General features: G+C 43.8%; 1 protein-coding gene across 4 annotated transcripts in view; it reads right to left on the minus strand.

Annotated features, from left to right (window-relative positions):
• Window positions 1-11,632, minus strand: part of CHAMP1 (chromosome alignment maintaining phosphoprotein 1) — a 36,331-nt gene extending 24,699 nt beyond the window's left edge. The window contains exons 1-3 of one of the 4 annotated variants that reach the window (XM_049647295.1): window positions 11,494-11,626; window positions 7,776-7,905; window positions 336-3,210 (exon numbers count right to left, since the gene is read on the minus strand). In XM_049647295.1, coding sequence (XP_049503252.1) covers window positions 685-3,156 — 2,472 coding nt within the window. In that variant the 5' untranslated portion in view covers window positions 3,157-3,210; window positions 7,776-7,905; window positions 11,494-11,626 and the 3' untranslated portion in view covers window positions 336-684. Of the gene's footprint in view, window positions 1-335; window positions 3,211-7,775; window positions 7,906-11,493 lie in introns of those variants that run through there. The other 3 variants (XR_007461177.1, XR_007461176.1, XM_049647296.1) reach the window with 3 other exon arrangements.
• Window positions 11,633-11,945: the final 313 nt, after the last annotated feature.

Consider the following 11,945-nt stretch of genomic DNA (forward strand, 5'->3'; position numbering starts at 1 on the left):
GTCAGTGCAGTGTGGAAGAACCCAAAGGGAACAAAGGGAACATCTAAGGACAAGACCTAAGTCTAAGTCACACTCATCTTTCCCAGTCTCCTAGAGGAGAAGGCTGCAAACATTTTCAAACTTACTTGACCCCTCTTCTTTTAGCAGAAAATCAGCAACCCTGAGACTCCAATTTTCCATGACGTAAAAGCTAATAAACATCTAGAACTGCTCAAAATTCTAACTTTATATGATCAAATAGGAACTTCAAAATAACTTTTATGATCTGAAAATAAGAGAAAAAATTTCATGCCTAATTGTTAAACATTCCAACTAATAATTTCCATTGTCTGAAGTCAGTTTCACAAAAAAAAGATACACTTTATTAGATGTTTTAAATCGAGTACAACTTGCTCTGGATTAAGTGGACTGCCTACATCTTCATATTATTCAAATACATTTAAAGAAATTAGAGAAATCTGAATCCACCTGGAATATAGTTACGAATTTATTAACTTAACAAGACAGCCACATAAACAGAGGCCATGAAAAAAAGGACCAAATGCTTACCCTTTGTAACACTACCGAGACAAACACGGTACATCATACACATCAACATCTACCATTCCAACTATGCTACTTAACTAGGCTTTACAGTTTCAACAAACAACTCTGTAGATCGTATATCCACGCCAAGTGTAAAAATCAGATTTGCTGCTCCTCCAGTGGCTGTTCAAGAGCTTCCATTAGCTTTTTATTTGCCTCTTCATTATGCCGGCTTTGACAATGAGTTAAATGTTTCTTAAAGCCTCTTGGGAAATTTGATTCAAAATTACAACGTGGACATTTAAGTAAACTTTGCCCATGGGCTGCTACATGATTTTTAAGGAGAGATTCCAAAAGGAAAGCCTTTCCACAGATTGTACATTTGTAAGGGCTGTGAACATTATGCTTATTAACCAAATGATGCAAAACAGCACCTTTTTTCATAGCTCGACAGCAACAAATTTTGCAATAATACTTTCCTTTTCCACGCTTCATATATTTTGCAATCTCTTCTTCAGAGATAAAAGCCTCTTTTTCTTCAGTAAATTGTAATACGTTTTTGGACTGCTCTGGACTGGTCATGTCCATTTTGTTCTCTTTACTAAAATCAATAGATTCCACATCAACCTGCTCTTGATCGCTGCTTGATTCTTGGCCCTTGCTGTCTATCACATCTAAATCTGCTTTTATATACTCACTGCTACTAAGCTCGGCATCTGAGTTCTCTTGGTTGTCTTTCTTGAGCTTCTTTGAGGAAGGAAATAAAGTGTCTTCTAAGAGTTTCTTAGGTGTAGCTAGTAGGTCTTCCTGAACCAAAATATCACACTTTTGATCATCTATGGCATCTGTCTGTAGGTCATCACCAAGCTCAACTGCCTTCTGGGATTCTGAGAAGATAGCAGACTTGGGAAGTTCTGAGAAAAGGGCATGTTTCCGGGGCTCTGGAAAAAGAGCACGTTTTCTTGGTTCAGGAGAAGCAGGAGGGGCTGTTTTGGTGGGCTCAGAAAACAGGGCAGGTTTTCTAGGTTCAGCATCAAGAGAGAGAACAGGCTTCCAGACATCAGAGGTGGCTTTGGGGGACTCAGATGGTCCAGGTTTCCGGGTCTCAGGGAAGATAGGTTTCTGAGGCTCAATAAAAAAGGAAGACTTCCAGAGATCAGGGGAACCACCACGGGAACTTTTCTGGGACTCAGGAAAATCAAGTGAAGCAGGAGAAGTTTTCCGCTGATCCGGAGATAGCTTCCAAAGCTCTGGAGACCCTGAAGGTTTTCTGAGCTCTGGAGATCCCGCTGGACTGCGGATCTCTGGGGACAATGGTGGGCCTGGTTTACGAAGCTCAGGAGATAAGGGAGGTCCTGCTTTACGAAGCTCAGGGGACACTGAGGGAATGGTCTTCCAATGTTCAGGTGACAAGGTGGGAGTTGTCTTTCGGAGTTCTGGTGGGCCAGACTTCCACGACTCAGGAGATGCGGGGGGAGACTTCCAGGAACCAGGTGAGACCGATGAAGACTTCCAAGATGCGGGGGACACAGAGGGAGCTGGTTTCCATGGTCCAGGTGAAACAGAAGGAATTGGCTTCCAAGGACCAGGAGACACAGCTGGAGCAGGTTTAGCTGGCTTCCAAGGTCCTGATGATGCTGAAGGACTGGATTTCCAAGACCTTGGGGACCCAGGTGGCCCTGGCTTCCAAGAACCTGGTGACACAGCTGGGGCTGGTCTCCTGGGCTCTGGGGAGGCAGCAGGGAATGGCTTCCAAGGCTCAGGAGATTCCGATGGGGATGGCTTCCTTGGCTCAGGGGAGACAGTCCGGGCTGGCTTCCGAGACTCCGGAGATGCGGTTGGGGAAGGACCCCAAGGTTCAGGGGAAGCAGCTAAAACTGGTGACTCTGGAGAAGAGGCTGAAGGTGGCCCCAATGTTTCTGGGAAATGGGAGTGTTTCTGGGGTTTGGGATTAGGAAGAGTGGCCTTTACTGGCTCGGGAGATAAAGGAGTAAGTTTCTGTGGTTCTGGAGAAGGAATAGGGACTGGTTTCTGAGATTCAGAAACAACAGGGACTGACTTCGGAAGTTCAGGAGAAGAAAGAGAGGCAGATTTTGCAGGGTCAGGAGAAGGAAGAGAAGGTATCTGTGGCTCAGGAGAAACAACAGGGCCAGGCTTCTGAGGCTCCAGGGAAGTGAGAGGAGCAGGTTTTGGGGATTCTGGAGACAAAACTGGGCCAAGTTTCTGTGTTTCTATGGAAAGGGCAGGTATAGATTTTGGGAGTTCTGCTGAATTAGAGGGTATTTTCTGGTGTTCAGGAAGAGGAGGGCTCTTCCCAGGATCTGCTTCTTTGCTTAGCTGAGTTTTTGGTTTCTCATTCCACTTCTCTGGGCCTGCGTGTTTGGATGTGATGTGATAGTACACATTAGAGTACATCTTGCTGGTGAAGAAGCATTTATGGCAGTGGAATAGCTTTGCACTTTTCTGGTAAAATATCATTTTACCTAACCCACCAGCATCCATTTCATCACAAAATTCTGGATGGATGGTGCCCATGTGGATTTGCACATTTTCATAATCTGTGCCTCGGAAACTGCAGTGGTCACACTCCAAACGTGCTGAGGGCTTACGGAGTTCCTGGAATACTTCCATTTCTCTTTCTGTTACAACACACACGATTATATTCTTTTAAAACTTTCAATAGTGCTGCAATAAAGTAGAAATTAATTATTTTCAGGGAACATAATTTTAAATAAAATGCTGTCCTAGAACTTTTCATTCTATAATCGCTTAATTTTAAGTCTAGAATGGTACGTGCATTTATCAGATAATATCTCAACAAAGATTTTGAAGAGAAAAGGTAGATGGAATTAATTTTTTTCTTTTTAAAGTAGTGGAGTCCTAACACAGGGCTTGAACTCATGACCCTGAGATCAATACCTGAGCTGAGATCAAGAGTCAGATGCTTAAATGACTGAGTCACCCAGGTACCCCGAGATGGAATTAGTTTTTAGCTGAGCCTCAAAACTGCCTTTACATATATCATCTCATTTAATCCACCTAACACTATGACTCAGTATTAGTATTTTCATTTATAGATGAAGAAACAGGTTCGGAATGGTACCTTACCCATGTTCTAGACTACCAGTGACCCAAGCCTGACCCCAGAATTACCCAGCGTGTGCCTTACACCTTGACTCTATAACTCTGCATCAACAAGCTGTCAGCACATAAAGTTGAGCAAACATCAAAATTAAAGCTAGGCAAATTTAAGGCTGAGCAAGAAAACTAGATCCATTTCAGAAAGCACTCATTAATCTAAAATTATGAAAAGATGGCTTTTTAAAAATATCAACACATTTTATAATATTTTATCCATCCTAATATTTTATTCTTTCATTTAAGATTAATTATTTTCTGTCCCCTGCTTTTCTAGGCACTTGGGTTTAAAGATGTGTCTTGTACTATGGTGCTAACATTAGTTGCACAGGTAAGTGTGAAGGGCAACACAGAAAAGGCTGTCAAGGAAAGAAGCTCCAGCGTAGATCCTGAATGATGTAAAGGAGTTTGCTTAGCAAAAGGGCAATTCAGATAGAGGACATCCTTGAAGCAGGAACTTGCTTGCCAGTAATTATGACTTTTTAAAAGTTTAAATAAGCACGTTTTCTAGGATGGTGAAAAGTAACAGAAGCTCAGAGTTAGAAATATACTCATTCGTGCAGAACAAGATATTTACACAGTATCACTTGCTATAAGACTACACAATCTCTCACAAAGACATGCTACACAAATAGGATTCTAAACACAATATTCTACAACCTGCTCATTTAAGTAAGAGCAGGTGGCTCAAGAGAACCAAGACCAGGCTCCTGAGGCTTCAGGTAAAGCAAAGAGAGGAGCAGGTTTTGGTGATTCTGGAAACAGAACTAGGACAAGTTTTCATGTTTCTATGGAGAGGGAAGGCATAGGTCTCAGGAGTTCTGCTGAATTATGACGAGCATTTTCTAGGACATTTTTACATAGAGGAAGCACTATATTTCCTTGTACATATCTTGAATATGAGGGTGCTGCTGAAGGGAAAATTCCTACAAGTGAATTACCCAGTTCAAAGGCTCTTTGCATTTAAAACTGATACATTTCACCCACCTCTCAGAAAGTTACAGTAGTACTGCACACCAACCAACAGTTCAGGGGCAATTCCCCAATCCCTCAAGAACACTATTATTAACTTCTAATCTTTGCTACTTCTAGGGTGAAAACTGGAGCCTCACCATCGTTTTAACGAGCTGTTCTTTAATGAGAAAGAGTGAACATTTTCCCTTTTTATTACACATGTGTATTTCTTTTGTAGGGTATGCCTTGTCCTTTTAATTATCTGTAGTCTTTGCATAAAATAAATCAGTCCTTCTACTGAAGATATGTTCCTAGTTTACCATCTCTTGACTTACGGTATGTGTGTGTGTATGTGTGCATGCGTTGTTTTCACACACAACTGGTTCACATACAAATGAAAAACTTAAAGGTTTTCCTTACGACTGTTTTAAATCATGCTTTCCCACTCCATTACTTTTAAAGCAGTCTACATATTTTTCTTGTGATTTTGATGGTTTCATTCTTTTTTTTTTTAACATTTGTATTTTTACTCCATCGTGTATAAGGAGTGGGATAGCCTATTTTTTCAGCTTATTTTTTCACCCCAAACGGACAGTTCAGTTGTCTCTGCAACCCTTTTCCTCACTGATGTGTAATGTTCCATTTAGCATTTACTAAATTTTGTGTTTATGAATCCATTCTGAACTCTTTTCCTTTTTTTCCTTTTTCTTTTTAATTTTGTAAGGTAATCTCTACTCCCAACGCGGGGTTCAAACTCATGACCCCAAGATCAAGAGTCCCACGTTCTTCCAACTGGACTCTATCCTATTCTCCACCGGCTCCATCTGGTGTGTTCTTCTCAGTATGGGAACCCAACAACTGCTAAAACAGATTCTGTAACACATACAGTTTATCCAAATGGATCACAAAGTCTTTTCCCATTACATTATGTCCCATCCTTTACCAAAAGTACCAGCCACTCCCCAGGACCCACAATGTGCTCTGTGCTAACAGTAATGAAGGGTCAAAATGTATTCCTTCCATGTTACTGCTCCTCAGAAAACAGTACAGAGACACTTCTTATGTTCACAGGATCGCCCTTTAATAATTTCAAAAACATTCATTTAAAAGACTTAACAGGGACGCCTGGGTGGCTCAGCTGGTTAAGCATCTGACTTTGGCTCAGGTATGATCTCAGTTTGTGAGTTCAAGCCATGCACTGGGCTTTGTGCTGACAGCTCAGAGCCTGGAAGCTGCTTCAGATTTTGTGTCTCATTCTCTCTGCCCCTCCCCAACTTGTGTTCTGTCTCTCTCTCTCAAAAGTAAATAAATGTAAGAAAAAAAAATTTTTTTTAACAAAATAAAAGACTTAACATTTCTGGGGCACCTGGGTGGCTCAGTCAGCAGCTCAGGTCATGATCTCGTGGTTGGCAAGTAAAACATGTAGAAAGAACATGCAGGCTAACCTCAGACCCAATGTTTCATAAAACTAGAAGAATGTTAAAAGAATAGGGAAGATTTATCTTAATAATCCCACCTGGCAATAAGCGGCCCTAATGAACAGTCAAGGCATGCTCATATTAAATAATGGGGGATATCACATCATTGTAGTATAATATTCCCTATGTCGTATGTATTATGACACAGAGGTTAAGAGCTCAGGCCTGCTGGGTTTGAGGGAGTCCTAGCTCCATGATACGGCTTTTGTTAAATTGCTAAACCTTTCTATGCTTCAGTTTCCTGGACTCTAAAATGGATGTGATATTTTGTAGCATGTTCAGGGTTAGCACTCAGTGTCAGCTATGATTTATTATATTAGAAACTACAAGAGTACCCTCTAACAAATACTTCATTTCTGGTAAATAAATATTCCCAAATGATCTTGGTAACTTTATGACTGACCAACACACAGTATCTCATCCCAAATATACTCAGGTCCCACTTGTGACAGGAAGAGGCTTTTTACTTCCATGACTTCAGAAACTTATTAAACAAAACTATGGAGACTTTTCCCATCTTCTCAAGAAACTGGCATACAGCAAAAGTATCTTACTTAGCGACCCCTCTCCTTTCTTTCCCTAATATAGTCCCATCAATGAAACGATTTTATTTTCTATATGCTAACTCACCAACTTTTACCAATACTAACTCATAAAACAGAAGTTATCAATGAACCCAATAAGTGTACAATATGGGGATCAGATTATGAACTGTAAGGGTATAGAGCATTTCCTTCTACTACCACAGAAATGACTGAGCACAATATTCTATTGCCAGGAAGGTTTTACCAAATGAAAAAGAGGATAACACAAAAGCACAACTCATAAATAGACACCTCTGACACAGTGCAACAGTAGAGAGCTGGTCCCCTCTTCAGCCACACCCCCGGTCTCGACTACTACCCAAGTCCTGTGGATCTTTTCTACGGGCAAAGCTCTACCACTCTTTCTCCTTATTTCTATTTTCCATCAGTTGTACCTCTGTTTCTTGCCTCTCTGGAAATTGTACGCTCACTACATTTTACAGCTGCTCCTGTAAATGAGTCCGTCTTTGAGGAATACCATTTGGCCTAAGTCTGCTGGCTTCTGCCTCGGGCGGCCTCCAGCCACCTCAGCTTCTCTGACTGGACGGTCTCCTTTGGTCTTTAATTGTTGCCTAAATCATCAGCTCTCCCACCCTTCATCTAGTGCCACCCAATCAGAATCTCACCCATCCCATTCTCTTTCAAGCTCCTCACACTTTAAAAGTCCCCAGCTCTCCCACCTGCCCCTATTTCCTCTTCTTGTCACCAACTCTTCTGGCCAATCTCAAAGTGCCTACTACCCAAACCTGCCTACTCCCACACCTCATTATCATACTCTAGAAACCTCTTAAAAAAATTAAAAAGAATGGTAAAAAATTCACTTCTCAAACCCCAAACTCTGTCATATAAATGCATATCTAGCACACATTCCCACATCATTACATATGAGTGTATATGCTTTTATAAGTGGTTTTTCCTTACGAAATCCAAACACTTTTCAAAAATGTTCATATTTTAAAATATTCTCCTAAACATTAAAAAGCAAACAAAAACATATGCTAAGTAAAGCTGGTAGAAAGACACTATGAATCCAGGACAAGTGCTTTTACAACAGGGAAGAAATAGAGACCAACATGCTATCCCCTGGTAGACTTACCAGCTATCTTCCTAGAAGTCTTAAAAGTCTGTCTTCAAAGGGCAGGCAAGTCTACATGGCTTTCTGACTTAACTACAGAAAAAAGCCTGTAGTACATGAAGAACAGAGATACAGAGACGGGAAGTTGGACCTGAAAAAAATAAAGGAAGTATAATCAAAACTACATTTCTGTGGTCATCTGTGGCCCTGTAATAGAATTCTGCCTATTTCTCTCGCTGTCCTGCTCCCTGCAACAGTGACAGGGGTCCAATCCAATAAGCTGAACACTTGCTTTACTGAAATAATACCAAAGGTGACCGTACCATGATGCCACCCATGTCTAATTCCACTTTAAAATCCACTACAGAATTAACGCTCATGTGTTTAACCACAGCACTCTCCAGCCCACCATCCCACTTCAGCTGATGTGACAGCACTCAACAGACAAAACCAGGCATGTAAAGCTCTTCACGATCTGTCTGGCCGCCGACAGGTCTAAGTACTGACCCATCTGTAACTCCCCCACAAACCAAGCGTCTGGACCTTTGCACAGGCATCGCCCCTTCTTTACACTCCCTGTCTTGCCACCCAGCCATCAGACCCCTCACGCAGAATTACTTCTTAATAATGGCCACTCCCACCCCCCATCCTCTTTGTCTGCGCACCTCCAGTGTAGCCTTCACCCTCTGGCAGGAGTCTGGCTCTCTGAGGGCAGGGTCTACCCATTCACCCTGTAGCCCTTGCACATCCCTGGCACACGGTGTATGCTAAGAAAGTATGTGTTTGTTACCTCTAAAACATCTGGTCATGAAGACTGGAGACCTGACCTTAGGTTCACAAGATTTTAAAACTAGAAGAGACCTAAGCTATCATCTAGCCTTTGAACATTGGGATTTAGAGCAGAAAGACCTCAGGGAGCAACTACTTTAAAACTCAATTTATAGCTGAGGAAATTCAAGCCTAAACATTAAGTAACTTGCTCAAGATGAAGCAAATAATGAACATCTGACAAAGGACCAGATTAAAGTTCTGCCATCTATCCAGGTTCTTTCTAACACACCTTGACTAATACCCTGGAATTTAGTAAGATCTTGACAAGCCAGTACAGCGCACAAAATCAGGAAGACGAATCTACAGAGAACTGCATTCCATAGTCTACACTGGACAGAAAGTCCCAGTAGATCGCTGTCTCTAGCTCTGAGCAGGAAGGACACTTGAGTTCATAACACAGGGGAACACGCAAACAAAAGCAACCAGGATGGCAGGCAGTCTTTAAAAACATGTATTTTGGGGGGCGCCTGGGTGGCTCAGTCGGTTGAGCATCCAACTTTGGCTCAGGTCATGATCTCGCGGCTTGTGAGTTCGAGCCCCGCGTCGGGCTCTGTGCTGACGGCTCAGAGCATGGAGCCTCTTTGGGTCTGTCTTTCTCTCTCTCTCTGCCCCTCCCCGTCTCACACTCTGTTTCTATGTTTTTAATAAACATTTAAAAATATAAATAAATAAATAAATAACATGTATTTTGGGATTACAGAAACTGATTAACTTCAAAAGTGGAAGAAGTATGGATTAATAGGTAAGGTGTCCTAGAAGCAGCAAGTGGAAGCCAGCAGGGTTACAAAGTACTCAGTCATGGACTAGAATGACTGGCCCTGCCAGGTAAGAGCCCTCCCTAATCGTAAGTCAATGATCAGCAAGGGACTGAAAGGGTCGTCAGAGGACTTGAGTCCAAACCCTTCACTTTAAAATGAGAAAAGTGATGCTGACGGAGAAAAGCGCCCAAGATCACAACACTTAGGTCAGAGGAAGTAACACAAGATCCTGATTCTGGATCTCTGCTGTAACACCATGAGGTCTTTCCCATGGGGACTCCTGAGTACAGGCCAGACACACAGATTCCTTCTGCCCTCCCACCCAAATTTCAGAGCTCCTAAGCCTAAGTATGAAGGTAACTCTACAAAAGTTTCCCTCATCCTACTTTCTGCCTCTACAGGCTACACGCAGTCCCTAAAAAAGTTCTGTCATTAGTGGTTTGCCAGTCCACCACATCACACTTATCTCCTATCCAACAGCTTCATTAGACTCTAACACCACTGGTTGTCTTTAAAAACATTCTGATGCATAGTTTTAAAAATAAATGCACAAAATTATGTATAGCACAGTTAAAACCAATCGGGTTCTATTATATATCCAGTAGCATTTCTCTTCACCCCTAAATGTCAATTGAAAAGTAGTAAACTTTATTTGTAGTTTTAGGTTAAAGAAGAAATTGAATGCAAAGTTTCAGCTTTCATATACCTTCTTTCCTCCTCTGCACACAACTTCTGTTAGTATTTGTTATAACTGAGGAATGAATACTGATATATTATTGTTACTGAAGTGCAGAGTGTAGTTAGGGGTCATTCTACCTGTTGTACAAGTCTATAATTTTCCACACACACTGTGTCACATACCTAGCATTACAGAATGGACAGAATGTCACAGCCATAACAATTCCCTGTGCTCCTCATTAACCACTGATCTCTTTACTGTCTTCCTGGTTTTGCCTTTTCCCGTACATTTTAAAAACTTATGGCAAAACACACCAAAATTTACCATTTTAACAATTTCAAAAGCACAATTCAGTGGAATCAAGTATATTGCAATGTTGTATAACATCACCATTGTCCATTTCCAGGACTTTTCATTAGGACAAAGAGAAACTCTGTACCCATTAAACAGTAACTCCCCATTCCCCCCACCCCTCCACCTCCGCAGCCCCTGGTAATCTCTGCTCAATTTTCTGTCCCTATGAGTGGAATCATACATTTGTCCTTTTGTGTCTGGCTTATTTCACTTTCCACATCTATATTACAGCATGTATTAGAATTTTATTCCTTTTTATGGATGAATTACATTACACAATTTGCTTTCCATTCATCTGTTGATAGACATCTGGAGTATTTCCGCCTTTGGCTCATTTTGAATAAAGCTGCTAGTAACACTGGTGAACAAATATTTGAGGCCCTGCTTTCAATTCTTTAGAGTTTAGCCCTAGGAGCGGAATTGCTGGGTGTTAGAGTAACTACGCTAAAATGTGAGCAACCACTAACCCTTTTTCCATACCTCCTGGCTGCACCCCTTTACGTGGCTGCCAGCAATGCACGAGTGTGCCCCCTTCTCCACACCCTCCCCAACACCTGTTATTTTTCTTTTGATGACAGCCGTCCGAGTGGGTGTGAAGTGGTACCTCATTCTGGTTTTTATTTTCCTAACTCTGATGTCTGGAAGCATCCTGCGGAGCATCCTGTGACGTGCTCACTGGCCAGCACTTGCCCGTTTTTTAAAGCCAGGTTGTTTCTGTTGTTGAGTCGTAGAAGTTCTTTACATATTCTGGGCAGTAACCCCTTCCCAGCTACGTGATTACGTGTCTCCCACTCTGGGTTGCCCAGCTCATTTTTAAGCAGCAACAATGACAAAAGCCCACGCCGACTAGGTGCAGCGAAAACTGCGTCCTGGCCCGTAGCGGAAGGAGCGCTTTCCTTCCCGAGCCGGTTCCCGACCTCCCCGCGGGATCGCGCAGAGCGTTTCCCGCCTCCCGCAGAGAACGCGGGGCTCGCCCCCCGCTCCGAGGCCCACCCCGCCGGCGGACCCGGCGCAGGCCGCTCCTCGGTGCACGCCCCGGACGGGGTTCCCGGGACTCGGGCCTTGGCGGAGGCGGGGTGGGCCCCGGCCCGGGCGACAGTCCCGCCCCGCTCCTCACCGGTGGGCCTCGGCGGCGTCCAGACACTCGAATGACCTCGGAAGCCGCGCTCGCGGGACCCGGCTGCTCCGCGAGGCCCTGCAGCGCGGCGGCCTCCCGAATGGCTGCGCGGCGCAGGCGCGGGATGCGGGCGCGCGGGCGTGCGCGCGGCCGCGGGACGGTCCGTGGGGGCTGATGGGAAGCTAGTTTGTCGTCCCGCGCCCTCCAGCGCCGCCCAATCAGATCGCAGATCGCCGGGCGCCGTTTTGGGAGTACGTTGGCGTGCGGAGCAGCCCGCCCTGCCTCCGGAAGTTACGCGCTCAGTCCCGCCCCCGGAGGATCCCGGGCGCCGGCCAGGGTTGGGTCTACAGTGCTGGTTACCCTGACCGAGTGAGCCGCGGTCTCAGCGGCTGTAGTCCTTGTTGACTCCGGCAGGTCGACGGTCCGATCCCCGGCCTAAGGTCGCCTGGCCG

The sequence above is a fragment of the Panthera uncia genome (assembly GCF_023721935.1).
Source record: "Panthera uncia isolate 11264 chromosome A1 unlocalized genomic scaffold, Puncia_PCG_1.0 HiC_scaffold_16, whole genome shotgun sequence".
Lineage (NCBI taxonomy): Eukaryota > Metazoa > Chordata > Mammalia > Carnivora > Felidae > Panthera > Panthera uncia.